We start from the raw sequence: 16,014 nt of genomic DNA on the forward strand, positions 1-16,014 counted from the left end.
TCACCACCGGGACCCTCTTGTAGTGTTTGACAAAAATGTCCGATTTCAAAGCTTTTGCCGGGTTAGTAGCGGGTGGAGGAGGGGGAGGCATCACCTCATTTCCGCCGGTGCTAGAAGGAATACGAGAATGCGATCTATCCTCGTTGTTGTCCGAGTCCGACGATATAGTAACGTCGAACTCCTCATCTTGTTGGGAACGACCTCCCCTACCCCCACCTTGTTGCATTTCAGCAAGTAGCATGGCGGTCCTATGATCTTCTTCTATCTACAAATATTAAGTACGTAGAAGTTAAAAGTATGAACGCAAAAAAAAAATTTAATGAAATTTTAAAATATTAATTGGAAAACAAATTTTTCAATACTTACTTGCATGCGTTCGGCTGCCAATCGGGAAACCTCTTCCATAACATCTCGACTACTAGGTCATCGAGATTTTGAGGGACGCGTAGTACTTTGATCTTGGGCTATTCCCTTGCCCCGATCACCACGTCCCGATCCACCACGAGAAGAAGACATATTGATAAATGAAAGTAGTATGGACTTGGAATGAAATATGTATGAAGTATAAAAGAAGTGGTAAATTATGAGCACAACAACATATATAGTAGATTAGTAGTGAGTAGAAAGTGTAGAATTGAAACGTAAACTTGCGCAATTAGAGAGAATGAGGAGAGAATAGAGAAATGAAGATTGAGAATGAAATCCTTGTTAATACAAGAATGGGGTAAGGAAATATGAAGGAGAAGTGAGGTATTTATAGGAGTAAAATTGGATAAAAAAAAAATTTGAAATTTGAATTCGGCCGAACCGCCGGTTTACCGCCGGAACCGGCGGTTCGTCCACGGTTTGCGTCAGAAAACCGACGGTTTATGACCGGTTTTGCAGGCCTAAACACTGCACCTACGACCTAGCCTCTGAAAAGTCACCGGAACCGGCGGAAACCGACTGCCAAACCGGCGGTTTCTGACGAAAACCGTCGGTTTCCCAGAAAACCGCCGGTTTACCTAAACCTACCTGAACCCCTACGAACCTCTAGCCTACTTTACACTGTGCGACCCTTTGAACGGGCGGTTTTGAACCGCCGGTTCACGGTTCAAGATATTGCCGAACCTGAACCGGCCCTTACGACCCGCCGACCCTTCTGCCGGTTCAATCCGCCGGTTCCGGTTCATGAACCGGCGGGCCGGGCCGGTTTGTGCATGCCTACCGTAACCCATGAGGCCATGAAAATGTAGTTGGATGTAAATTATGTGTTGCCCTGTAAGTTGGGATAAGAAATCTCTCACGTGCTTCAAATACGTGAAATGCCCACTTTACTTCACGTTCAAAAATTAAATAAAATAAAGTTAATAAAAGGACAGCAGTCTTTTTTTATAATCATTGGCTGCTGTAAAAAGAAAATATTAAGTGATGAAAACCGTACTGTCGGCTGGAATCTTTGGAGCATGTGCTTGATTCTTTTATCAAATTCCAATATTGCCCTTGCTAGTTGTGTGTAATGACATATATATCCAATTGCCACCAACCTCAGCAACTACATACATACTGATACTACGGTTGTAGTTAGATTAAGATGAGTAGAGTAACATATAATAGAATGCAATATTGTAGATTATGCGAAAAAATACGTAAAGTTTTAAGACAATTAAGATGACATAAAATTGAGGTAACACATGACAATTACATACTGTATTTTAATATTTTGATTAAAATGATTCAAAAGAAATGTTGAAGAAGTGAGCAACAACCTGTTTGTGGAAAGCAACAGACACATAACCTAACCTTCAGAAAAACTTGTTTGACAATGATTACACCAACCCCAATAAAACTAAACTAAAATAAAACGAAAATAAAAAGTTTCCACCTACCAAACTCCTACTCTCTACATTCTATAAAATCCATTCTGCAATTCCAGTTTGTTGTAGAGCAATCCTCTCTTCTCCTCTCCCACATTTCCCCCAAATTGATTGACACAGAGAGAGAGTGACAATGGCTGCTTTGCCCAACACCGCTGCCTTCTCCTCCAAATCCGCCATCATCCAACCCCAATCTCTCCTCCCCGGCGCCGCCGCCCATTCCCCTTCACTCTCCTGCCTCCGCCGCCGTATCTCCGCCGTGCATGCCGCGGAGCCGGCCAAGGTGGCGCCGACTCCTTCCTCCTCTGCCAAGTGGACCCCGCTCACATGGAAAACTAAGAATGCTCTGCAGCTCCCCGAGTACCCCGATGCGGCGGAGCTCGAGTCGGTGCTCGACGCCATGGAGGCCTACCCGCCCCTGGTCTTCGCCGGAGAGGTCCGCAGCCTCGAGGATCGCCTCGCCGAGGCCGCTGTCGGCAAAGCCTTCCTCCTCCAGGGCGGCGACTGCGCCGAGAGCTTCAAGGAATTCAGTGCCAACAATATTCGTGACACCTTCAGAATTCTCCTCCAGATGAGCGTCGTCCTCTCCTTCGGTGGTCAATTGCCTGTTATCAAGGTGAAATTTCCGCCATTGATTTTGCAATCAAATGTATTCATTGCTAGATTAGGTTAACGAATTGCTGTTTTTAGATCTGGATTAGTACATCGAAGCTACCGAAATGAAGATCTCAATTAACATGATAGGCAGATGCTTACAATTTAGGATTTTCAATTCCATTTAAAATAAACTCTGAAGATTTGTTGGTTTGACCTACATTTGCTTTAAATTAGTAGTATAACAAGTCATTAATATGTACAATTTGTGTTTTCATGCCTTCTTTTAGAGTAGACGATCAAGCATGCTCTTGTTATGCTAGGCTATTGAGAATTCAAATTGCTAAATTCTTAGTGACTAATAGTTGTGTGAATGGTCTTCCTTAGGTTGGGAGGATGGCTGGGCAGTTTGCCAAACCAAGATCAGATCCTATGGAGGAAAAGGATGGAGTTAAGCTGCCTAGTTACAAGGGTGATAACATTAACGGCGATGCCTTCACTGCAGAATCAAGAATCCCGGATCCTCACAGGATGATCAGGGCCTATTGCCAGGCTGCATCGACCCTTAACCTTCTCAGAGCCTTTGCTACCGGAGGTTACGCAGCAATGCAGAGAGTTACTCAGTGGAATCTTGATTTTGTCGAGAACAGCGAACAGGGCGACAGGTGTGTCTTAATGAATGGCATTGAAACGATCAGAGTTCTATAGTTTGATCTCATTTTGTGGATTGTTTAAATAAATTTAGGCTGTTCATTTGCTAAAAGTCCTTGTTTGAATGGTTCAATAGGTATCAAGAACTGGCTCACCGGGTTGACGAAGCCTTGGGGTTCATGGAGGCTGCTGGACTCACAATCGACCACCCTGTGATGTCAACGACAGAGTTTTGGACTTCCCATGAATGTTTGCTTCTGCCTTATGAACAGGCACTCACCCGTAAAGATTCAACGACTGGTCTATACTACGGCTGCTCAGCACACATGCTCTGGGTCGGTGAACGTACCAGGCAGCTTGACGGTGCACACGTCGAATTTCTGAGAGGAGTTTCTAACCCTCTGGGTATCAAGGTAGAAATCTTGAACACAGTTGTGGAAGTAATTCTTACCAATTTACACAGCATACTAAGATATGTATGGAATCCAATTTGCAGGTGAGCCAAAAGATGGACCCCAAGGAACTTACTAAACTCATCGACATCTTGAATCCAACCAACAAGCCGGGAAGGATTACTGTCATTGTCAGAATGGGTGCCGAGAATATGAGAGTCAAGCTGCCTCATTTGGTGAGGGCAGTCCGTGGAGCTGGCCAAATCGTAACCTGGGTATGCGACCCTATGCATGGAAACACTATCAAGGCACCTTGTGGACTCAAGACCCGTGCTTTTGATGCAATCTTGGTATGTTCGCCTTCTTTCCCCGTCATCGTATATAAATTCGGTGTTGAACTTGATCGATAGGTTTTGATCATTGTGCACTCATCATCCCTTAATAATAGTATTATTTATTTTCCTCAAAGCAAAAGAGATTGAAAATGAATTATATACCGTATGAATTAGACCACTTGATGTACAGATACATTTGTCTAATAAAATACAAGTTGAGACATTATGTTATATGGAAAAATCCAGAATGCGGTAAACTGTTGACATCAACATTAGTTAGTGCCTTGAAGAAATCGTGTGGGGTTTGCTCATTTGAAAATGGTTGTACCAATTTTGACTATGAATAGTTAGATATAGTTACATATATTTAAAAAATTGCTACTATAATGAAAAAATTCTCGAGCTACTACATTTTTTAGGAGCATAGTTGAGGTAGTTGAACAATAGTTAGGTGTGTGGCATTATTTGAGCTGTTGCTTTCTTTGTTGTCTCATATACTTATCGACTCATTTAGTCCTAGAATAGTAGTAGTAATGTTTTTAGTTTGGGATATTCGCAGGCGGAGGTGAGGGCTTTCTTCGATGTTCATGAGCAAGAAGGCAGCCATGCTGGTGGAATCCATTTGGAGATGACCGGACAGAACGTGACAGAGTGCATCGGAGGATCAAGGACAGTGACATTCGACGATCTGAGCTCACGCTACCACACACACTGCGACCCGAGACTGAACGCATCGCAGTCACTGGAACTGGCCTTCATCGTTTCGGAGAGGTTAAGGAAGAAGAGGATGGCAGCTCAACGTCTCATCTCTTAGATTTTCTATACTAGATAAATTATAGTAACTGAGGTTCAATATTTCTATGCAAGTGGTAAGTACAACAACAACAACAACAACAGTCTTGTGGAATATGCTGTTTTCCTACCTTCTCAGAAATTGTGTTCTATGTGGTATTCAAGTGGAATTTAATTTGTGAACGTAAAGAGATTTTCTGTATTATTTTGGAATTTGCCTTATTGTCTCGTGGTCCCTTTCTCATCTCATGTGCAAGTTCTAATTTAATGAATGAAACCTGAGGTTGATGGTACATTGATCCAAACATCGTAAAAGACCAACACAATAACTCTTATGGCCATGTACATTTATTTATTTTATAACAATGCTATCGGATTACTAAAAAATCACTGATCTTTGTATCAAATTATTGCTAAATTTTGATTTGTTTCAAACTAAGCAATAAATTTTATCTGCTTATTTAAAGTTTTATTTGTGTACTTATTTATATTCTATATGGCAATTAAATTGTCCCATATCTATTCTATTTAAGTTCATTTGAATGGTCATAATCCAAAATAATTTTAGACTAGGGTGGCTTAAATGAGAAATATGAAAATATCACAGTATAGTAGTAACAATTAAGAAGAGTAATTGTAAAGTGTGAACACGACTAGAGCTGCTTAAACAGCAAACTGGTTATCAGGTACTCCATAGCCGAACTATATAGAGCCATTGAGCTGCAAGTTCGACTCGAGCGGATGACAAAATCGGACAATACATGGCAAAATTCCTTGAATGGTAATAAGTGCGAACTAGATTCTTGAAATCGGAACATTCTTTAGTTCTAATTTATGGTGTGACGTATTATGAGAATGCGTAAGTGATTACGCATTTTCAGAATACGTAACACCCTTGACTTAGATAAAGGGCAGACAGGCAAATGATAAGCACACCAATTCTTGCAATTTGGACTACTTGTGGTGGCTCGTCTTGCAGCCGTTGTTGATGCTCTTAATATCTTAATACTAACCTAAAGTTATACTCCCTCTGTCCACCAACAGTGGCAAAGCCACGTAGCGACGGGGGCCATGGCCCCCCACCATTTGCGTGAATTACTATATACATTATATAGTCATAGCCTTAAACGTATTCATTAAGTAGCTGAGATGGTCTTGCTCTTGGTCTTTGAGTTGAATACGAGGTCTCGTGGTTGATGCCTCGGGAGATTATGTTTTTATTTCTGCCTAGTGCCTCTATTTTTACTTGTTTTAATTTTACATCATATAATAATATTTGTAAATATAATATACAAACATTTATTATAGAAATTAATATATTTTTGATTCGTTTCTTTATTAGTTATCTTGAATTACATCATGGAGTTTTATCATTAAAGATGTCGATTATATAATTTAAGGAAGACTTGTTATTAGTGTCTTATGATAAGGCATGATCTTTCCACATCAATGCTTTTTTTAACAACATCGTATATATCTTTAGTTTATACTGTTGCTAACACAAAAATCATATTATTAACATTATCATCCCTCTCGCTACTTCTATTATCGATGTCGAATTTGCTTCCAGCAATGCTAACATCGAAAATTATCTCACAACTATTAATAGTAGTTTGGGCCCCCAATGTCGAAATCCTGGCTTCGCCTCTGTCCACCAATACAAGAAGAGTTTTGACCGTCCGGAGCCTTTGCCCTAGTGGCAAAGAGCTTAGATACTGTTAACTTAGGTACCGTGTTCGAGCCCTTGTTGCAATTAACGTACACGAAACAAGTAATAAATCCCTAAAAATACTACTTCTGCAAGTATAGAGACGTGCAACACAGTATAAAATGTGTCGAACTCACAAGGAGGAGATTAATTGCTAAAACGATTAAATCTAACTAAAAAGCAGTAAAATATATTAATTTTGGGTTTTTGATCAAGTCGCGATTGAAGGCCGAAACGAGAAGGAAAAATGCAAGGGAATCACGATAAAGAGGGAAGACTACTCCTAGCTTGTTTCGGGTTACTTGTTCACATGAATCCTAAAGTTGAATTACTTTCTATTATTTATCGAGATCGTGTTGATTTTATGCTCCCACGCAGCTGATCACTGATCGTGGAATTTTACACCTAGGATAAGCTGATCACGTATCCTATGCTCTACTTACCAATCCCTCACTCCTACAGTCGCATAGTAAGCTCGGGATTGGCTTCTACGAACCTTCAACACACAAGATTCACCCCGGACTATCCCCTGGTCAGTTTTAGCCTAGGGTTCCTTATCTATGCTAGCTCTCTACTGCAAGTTAAAGAGACATTGAAGTTAAGGCCATTCCCGGATTAAGTTTCCTAGAAAAACCCAACACGGATTGAAATAAAGACATAGATAAGAACCAAAATATGGAAATCTATCAAAACAAAATTATGGATTCATATTTACAAGCTTCCCTCATTAACTAAGAGTAATCCCTAAAATCTAGCCGCTCATAGTGGGCAACAATACAAGAGAACAAGTAAATGCTACCATATGGGGCTTGATTTTAGGTGGATGAGGCTTGATCTTGTTCTTCCTCCCAAAAATGGACTTCAAGCCTCTTTCTCTATCTAAAAATCGTCTCCAGCTGCTAAAAGATGCCTTCGAATTCGTGCCCCAGCTATTTAAATAGTTAGGCCTTGAAAACAGGCCCAGTAACATTTGCCCGATTGGACGAAATGCGACTTAGAAAATGCCCGGTCGAGAGTTTTTTCTGACTCTCAACACAGGTCGGCCGTTAAACGCTCGTTCGCGCATTTTTCACTGTATTGCGCAATCTTCGTAAAGCAGTCGTATCTTCTTCTACCGGGCTCCAATTTAGGCGTGCGAGATATCCACGCGAAGCTCTTTCGAAGGTGAATGCAATGGTGGACTTGTAGAAACATTTTAAATTAATCTTGAAGGGCTGATTACTGATCAGATTCAGACCTTTTTCCTTTCTCCTCTCTCTCGTAGGGCTTGGTCTTTTATCCTACAATATATCAAAATGAGTCCATTTTTCACCTTAAAAAGTATGTTAAGATAATGCAATAAAGGACTACAATTTGATTCACATCAGCCCTCTTATCCACATTAGTGGGACTAAATTTCAACCAAAAAATCCTTTATATGCGTAGGGCCAAGTGGTAGCAACCCGTAAGGCAAGACGGGAGGGGAGTTTCTGGAATATGGGGCCGCAGTACGGTGGAATCAGTCACTATAAAAAATTTACCCAACACAGTTTAGTATGTGTGAGTTAGCCAAGCGGTAGAGATGTTATTGTCTGAGGCCAAAGGTCTCAAGTTCGAGTCCTCCATGGGTGTTTTGACCCGACACGAATTTTAAGAAATGTAGTAAAAAGTTGGTTGAAAATGTTAGGGGAAGGTGGGTCCCTGCTTTTATATTAGTTTTATAAAAAAATGTGAGTGAGATTAATTTAGTGGAATGTGGAATCCATTACCAAAAATAGTAAAAAGCAAATGGAAAATGAGATGCATAGTCGCGAAGTTCGGTGGGTGGGTGGGTAGAGTTTGGGTTTTAATTTTTTATTTAATTCGAAAAAACTATAAATACCCACGTCCTTATATATATTGCTCATACTCATTAAGAAAATTGAAAATCGTATCATGGTGGGTGGGTGGGTGAAAACGTTCTGTGTACTGGAAATTCGCACGATGACTTGAATTTAGCACGATACTTGCGACATCGTCGTAATGTTGGACAATGGTTTTTGGCTATCTGAAATCTTTTTCCTAAATTCTATCTGGCTTTCTTTGCAATTTTTTGTAATCCTGGTTAGCTCCTTATTCTTCTACACCCGGTGATTTATTCTACTAAACCCTAAATTAGTAATCTTCTTTCTAAAACCATCCAAAATCTGAAGTTCGGATAGCCCAACTGGTCCATCCTCACAAGTTGGCGCGGCATCCTATATTCTCCGGTGGTACTAGTGGTCCAGCGTCTGCAAAGCTAATGCTGGAACGACAACTTAGCCTATGCCAGGTTCGTCCATACGTGGAGGGATCGACACCAACAGTGGGAGTGGCAGCGGGACTGGACGGATCAGCGCCGAAGCGGGCACCAGCAGGATGGCTGACATTATGTCTTCATTGAGGATTTTGTACACCAGGTTTGTTGCCTTTTTGATCCATCCCGCCGTTTTTCCAATATTATCCAGCTTTTCCTTTTTTTTGTCCTTTCGTCGGCGTTGCACTCCCCCATGTTACCATACTAATAAAGGGTACAACTTTCCATAGTGACAAAATGAATGACTGAACTTGGATGTTATGAAAGAAACCTTAGTTCCCTAAAAACACGAATAATATTAATAATTAAAAACCATAGTAAAAGAAAGGCAACCGCTACTTCTAAGCATGTTTAAGGGAAGAGGTAAATGAGAGGTAAAGAGAATAACTACCATATTTATCTCTTCTATATAAAATTCCATTCTACAAGAGAAAAGTGTATTTGAGAAGGTATTATACCTTCTTTCATTTTGAGAAGATATCTTTACCTCTTCTTGGAACAAAAGGTAAAAGGTTAGTTATTTTTATTTGCGCTTTTCATTTACCTTCTTCTCTTGGAGTCCATTATTTTTTGAAAATGTATAATTACCTTTTTAAGAAGGTAAATGAGAAATATGCATTCTCAATTTACTTTTTTCCCTTGGAGATGCTCTAAACGTTTAGAAAATGAAACTCAAATGGAAATAAAACGTTAACTAGGAAATTAAAATAAACTCAAAAAATAGTAAATTGTTATTTTCGCAAACACTGTGCGAATTTCAAGTCATTCCGACACAGAACATTTTTGACCGCGTAGACGTCTATTGCTAGAACTGCGTCACATAGGACTTTTGTCAAAACATTTCCCAAATATTCATATGTACGAATCATCGATCCCTAGTAGTCTGTTCATTTTGGAAATTGGAATTAGAAGTTTTGTTGACAGTGATGAATAAGGGCATCAGTAACCCCGTCCCCATTTCCGGCCCCAAGTCCCCTCCACGTCATCATTCCTCTACAGTTGCGGCCCAGGCCCCAACTGCTGTAACCCTGCAGGCCGCAACTCGGGCCGCAACTAATAAATGACACTATTCACAACTCCAACCTATTTAACTCGAAAACGCAATTCGTTGAACAATTCACAAAACCTTGTTGGTTTGCTGGTTGCCGATGATAGGATCCTCGGCGATGTCGATGTAGTTCCTCGCAAGCCACATTGTCTCTTGCGGACTGTACTTCTTCGGCCCATCCTCCTCGCCCACCTTCCCCTTGCCCCGCTCTTGAGCGGGCTCCATCTCACTGACCTCGAACTCTTCGGTGGTGACCGGCGATGTTCCGTCGACGTTGCTACCGGCTCCCGGACTAGGCGTCGGCTGCGATGGTGGCGACGCCGGTATGTACCAATTGTTCGAGTTAACGAACTCTTCCATCTCACGTTGATCGCTGTTGAACCAATCCATTTACACCGACACAAAGGGTATAATTGTTCGAGTTAATAGAGGATTGAAATGTAACGTAGGATTGAAATTGAATGCACGTAAGATTTATGCACAACAAAGGCTCGTATTTATAGACATCGAATTAAAAAAATGGATTTGCGGCCCGGCCCGTCACCGTGCAACGCTGGGCCGGGACTTGCGCCTTGCGGCCCGTCACCGTGCAACGCCGTCCCGGGCCGGGACGCGGGACGCTAGCCAGGCCGGGAACGCGGCCCCGGGAGCGGCCTGGGCCGTGACTCTCCTCCGTGCAACGCTCGGGACGGGCCGGGACTCGCGAGATGCGGCCCGGCCCCTTGCGTTACGCATGCTCTAAATTTTACTTCTATTGACATACATGAGTAAAATTGTAATTTTGTAACAACGTTATTCTTGGATTCTAAGAAAATAGCATTATTTTTATACCTATTATTTTTTTTTCTTTTTTACATATTTTTTATTTATAGTGGTAATAATAAAAGGAGTGAAAATAAACATTATTAGTATTAAGATGTTATATTATATTACTTTATCCGTCTCTAATTAATTGACATTGTTTGATTTGACACGAGGCTTAAGAAATGTAGTGAAAAGTGGGTGGAAAAGGTTAATGTAACGAGAGTCCTACTTTAATATATTAAATTTTATAATAAAATTTGAGAGAAATGAGTTAATAGAATGTATAGTCCATTATCAAAAGTAATAACAAAATAAGGGTGTCAATTAATTGAAGACATATGAAAAATGAAATTGGTGCCAAGTATGGGGACAAAGGAAGTACTAGCTATAATATAAAGTTCAATAAGGATAACATAATTAGTTAAATGTATAAAATATGACATTATATATAATTGAATATTTACATTGTGCAAGAAATGAGATTAGTACTCCAGATCATCTTAATGTGAAACGCATTTTCCAACTAATATCATTATATGAATACTTGATAATAAGAATTGTATGCAATTAGATGAAATAGTGGTTTAAATTCAAATGGCTCATGTTCGGGAGGGGTAGCCCTCTTGCCGCCGTTATCCAGGCAGAAAGTAGCCCCAAAGCTAAGATTTTGGGTTTTTATTTTGCATTTTATACACTTGAATATTGTTTGGTATTGAAAAGTAACATTGACATTTTTTAAACGGATCATGTTAAATACGGCTCATGTTAAGTATGGGTTATGAAACAAAAGACATCTATCAATATTTAAAGTGAGAGTATTTGGGAATTTTTTAAATATCAGTTTTGCCCTTTTGGCGGGAAACTATGCATTATTTCTTGATTTTAGTGTGTTTTTTTTCACCATTTTGAACAATGTGTAAATCTGCAAATCTTGAACAGTACGCATGGGAGCAAATGCCAAAAATCTACAGAGATTTCATAATTATTTTTATAGAGTTGGCTTCTCTAAGAAGTTTGTACTATTCCTGTTATATACACGGTTCTACAAACTTATTGAATAGTGAATACCATTTCAGTGTACTGTGCACCTCTCTCCGCCACTGCTCTCAAATCCTACCCCTCCGCCTCCGCTTCCGCCGCCGATTCCAGCTGCTTTGATTTCGATTTCAATTTCGATTTCTCAGCTACGCTGCCATCCACCGCCGCAAACTCGCCGGAACAGATGAGCTCCGCCGACGAGTTGTTCTTCAACGGTCAGATCCGGCCGATATTAATTTATGATATGAGTGGAGTAAAAACTCATCCGAAATTGCAATTAAGCCCTTCCTTTTTGATGATATTCGAAGAAGAGAGAGATGAGAGAGCACAGAGACGGAAAATGGAGAAGAAGAATGAAGAAACGACTTACCTGATTATGGAGAGTTGTAGATGGTTGAAGAACTTGTGAAGAAAATTTGGAGATGCAGACGGGAAATACAGAGGAGAAGAAGAAGATTGAGAAGGGGAAGAAGAAGATAGCGGCGATGGGAGAGAGAAAATCAGGGTTTATGTCATTATAACGTTAATGGGCTAATTAAATATATGTATTTGTTTTTTATTTGAAATGGGCTAATTAGTTAAGATGGACTCTTTAATTATCATATGTATAATGTAATCATGCAGAGTATTTATTTGTTTTAGGATATAGACGATTTCATCATCAATATTTAGTGTATATTTTATACAATGTATAATATATTTAATATATTTAAATATATTAGGATTTTGTGTGATTTGTGAAATTATATTTCATATAATTTATTAAATAGTTTATTGAGTATTAGTTATTTTATTGAGTATGAATTGTAATATTAGTATTTAATATTACAATTCATAATATATTTAATTTATGTTTGAATGTATTTTAATTTATGTTTGAATGTTATTATAGTACATTTGATGTATTATAATTTGAAGTTAGTGTATATTTTATTGAATGCATAATATATTTAATATAAATATATATTTCCACATGCATAGAATTTATTTCTTGAATACATATGTTTTGTTGATTAAAATTATTGAACTATTTATTTATTTAAATTATATGATTTTTTCTTCTCATATCCTCATTTGCACATATATTTTCTTTTATTTATATCTTATTCTAACTAACCCACTATTTATCATTAATCGCGTATCTCATGTTTGTCATTTGTTTTATTTTATTTTACTCCACTCATATCATAAATTAATATTGCATAAAATCGTTTGCCAAACATAAATGTTATATTTCTCTTTTTGTTACTGTTTATAATATTTTTAATCCTTTATAATGTTATGAATACTTATTATAATTAACACATTTTTTCAATCATAAATATTATTAATTTTTGACCGAGAACCGAACCGAAAAAATTGGTTCTCGGTTAACCGATAACCGTTTTTTCGGTTATCGGTTCGGTTTCGGTTCCCGTGTGAAGGTCACGATCGGTTCTCGGTTATAACCGAGAACCGATCGGTTATAACCGTAAAGAACCGATTGGGCTTAGCTTATTTAATTTAGTTATTTAAAACTGGCCCAAAGACTAATTTTAATTTTGAGCCCAAGTTACATGAAGGCCAAACTTGATAAAACAATTACACAAACCCTTTCTCCCACAGTCCCACTCTCTGAGCTTCCCTCCCACACGCCACAGTCCACACCGCCCCTCCCACACGCCACACCCGCCGCGCCACACTCTCAATCTCCTTCTTCCCAGCGGCCGGCGACTCCTCCCCAGCAGGGGCTTCTCCAGCACCAGCACTCCTTCCCAGCAGCGGCGGTGACTCTCTCCCAGCACCAGCGGCGGCTCCACGGACATCCCAAAAACACCTCATGCCACGTTATAAGGACTTCCCACTGCACTGCCACGTCATAAGGACTTCTCACTGCACAGTGGCGGACATCCCCAAGGACATCCCGATGGACTTCCCACAATAGTAAAAATTCATAAATTCACCAAATTAAATAATTTACGGAATAAACAATTTACGGAATTAAAATTTCGCCACAATTACGGAATAAAAATTTCATTAAATAAAAAGAAATGTAAATTAAATAAAAAAAGAAACGTAGAGAGAGATACTCGTTAATACAAGTGGTGCGAATGAAATGAAGTTCAATGAGTCGTATTTATAGAATTTTTGAAAAAAATATAAAATAATCGGGACGTCCGCGCGGACGTCCGTGGGGTCAACGCAATGGCGGACGTCCCGGGAACGCCGCGGAACTCCGGTGTCCGCAGCGGACGTCCATATCGGTGTCACCGCTGCACAATGGCGAACGTCCCGCGCGGAACTCCGGCACGCCGGGACGGGCGCCATCATGGATGCTCTTAGAAAACAGAATAAATGCCCCTTCCTCAAATAACACACATCTCTCCCTTTTTCTCAAGGCATCAATTCTCATAGCAATGTTAAGAGAGAAAATGAATAGGGTCCTTGTCTGCATAATCTTCTACTCCATTATTCTCTGTTGACAATTGAAACATAAAAATGAATATAATAATATCTCACATCGGTATACACAAAGAGCTTAATCCACTATATAAGTCTCATGTGTCTCTCCTCTTATCACCAATTGGTTTTAAGATGGAACTCATAGATTTCTATCATGGTATCAGAGCGGGTCGCCTACTGTGGGTTATATTTAACTGGCTCGGCAGTATATCTGGGCTGAAACCGAAAAAAATGACTGACCCAGCAGTATAACTGGGCTGAAAATTTGGGCCAGTGGTCCAACCGATTGAAAAAAAAATTGGGCCGATTGTCCAATCGATCATAAAAAAGTCCAACCCCTCCAAGATTCACCTTGAAGGGTTTGAGGGAGGGTGTTGGCAATTGAAACATAAAAATGAATATAATAATATCTCACATCGGTATAAACAAAGAGCTTAATCCACTATATAAGTCTCATGGGTCTCTCCTCTTATCATCAATTGGTTTTAAGATAGAACTCATGGATTTCTATCATTCTCACCTCAGCCATGGAACCCCCATGCAAGAAAACCTGCGGCTCAACCCAAATCAAGTACCCTTTCGGCTCCGGCTCTCCCCGCTTCCACCCCTACGTGGCCTGCTCGGGCCCCACCAACCAGCTCCTCCTCACCACCCATACCGGCACCTGCCCCATCACCTCCGTCGTCACCATCTCCCCGCCCTGCATGTCCAACTGCACCACCATGCGGCGGGTGTGAGCTCAGCGGCGGCGTGTGTGGGTACGCTCCGCCGAGGAATTCGTTCGCATTATTCTTACAAAATGTGGATGCTTGGGTAGTTGTGGAGAATAATATCTAAATGGAAGTCTAGAGAGAATAAAGTTAGCATCGGCGCATATGTTCCCTAATACTATATGTCTAATTGATTAATTTCATAAACCATGCAAAAATGCAATGCTTGTTGTTCACTGTCATAATTGGTGCAGCAGCCCTACTAATTAATACCCGATAAACTATATGGAAATCTATCTTCGAATAAAGTTTAAATGTGTAGTTCGATTTTTATTACAAAAAAAAAACAGTGTTTACCGACCAATATTTTACGAGCACATAAAACTCCTTGGAATTGTGGAATACAAGTGAGCATAAATGGAACTGTTTCTTCCAACTCTTTCTTGCTCTTTTTGTTCGTCTTCTCTGCACATTATTATTTAGATATCTCTTTATTTCCTCAGTAATTATACATTTCCAATAACTAAATATTGTATGATGTGAATTTTTGATGATGTCAAGAATCAAGAAAATTTTTGCCGATCCGACCTTGTGGTTAACAGCCACACGCTCTAACCAACTGAGCTATTCCAGATTTCCATGGTAGTCTACGTGATACGTTAAGAGCGTGTGTATTAAGATGGTGACCAAATGTGGGGCAATATAACATTAGTATTCAGTTAGACAGTTAATTATGTTGAACGATATAGAGGCCATTGGAAGAAAAGTTTATGGTATCGATCAAAGAATATGGTAGAGATGATTTTATTTCATTGCGTACCACATATATATACGTCCTTTTTATGGGACTATTCTATGTCAATACAAGGAATGAATATTATCACAAGAGATTTGATTAATTGATCTACTCTAGGTATGATCTTGCCTTGATTTTTGGCTTTAATTGTTCCACTCCTTATTCGACATAAACTATGCCACTTAGGAACATGTTTGTTTAATTTTAAAAGATATTGATTTTTGGGATTAACTTTTATTTTTTGCTGGGCGTGCCTAGCGAAAAACATGAGTATACAAACTAAGCGAATTGCCCCAAGTAAGGTCCGATCGAAATCATATAATAATTGCACTGCATGAATATCATATAGTACTTGTTTCACTGTGTACGGACCAATCGAAATATCATAGCCTTGCAAGAGGAAAAGATAGCCGTAAAATTTAGTTATTTCAGGTCATTTATTCACACTCTGTGTCTATTTTGTGCCTTTACTCCACATCAGAACCAAATTGTTCAATAGTAGCAAACATTGGAACATGATTTCAATAGTTAAAA

General features: G+C 39.5%; 1 protein-coding gene across 1 annotated transcript; it reads left to right on the plus strand.

Moving 5' to 3' along the window:
• The first annotated feature begins 1,890 nt into the window (after positions 1 to 1,890).
• LOC121762744 (phospho-2-dehydro-3-deoxyheptonate aldolase 2, chloroplastic-like) lies at positions 1,891 to 4,842 on the plus strand. Its single transcript, XM_042158727.1, has 5 exons — positions 1,891 to 2,472; positions 2,838 to 3,115; positions 3,238 to 3,514; positions 3,598 to 3,843; positions 4,388 to 4,842. The coding sequence occupies exons 1-5, from the start codon at positions 1,990 to 1,992 to the stop codon at positions 4,640 to 4,642; spliced, it is 1,539 nt and encodes a 512-aa protein (XP_042014661.1). The 5' UTR covers positions 1,891 to 1,989; the 3' UTR covers positions 4,643 to 4,842.
• The last annotated feature ends 11,172 nt before the right edge of the window (positions 4,843 to 16,014 follow it).

The sequence above is a fragment of the Salvia splendens genome, chromosome 13 (assembly GCF_004379255.2).
Source record: "Salvia splendens isolate huo1 chromosome 13, SspV2, whole genome shotgun sequence".
NCBI classification, from domain to species: Eukaryota; Viridiplantae; Streptophyta; class Magnoliopsida; order Lamiales; family Lamiaceae; genus Salvia; species Salvia splendens.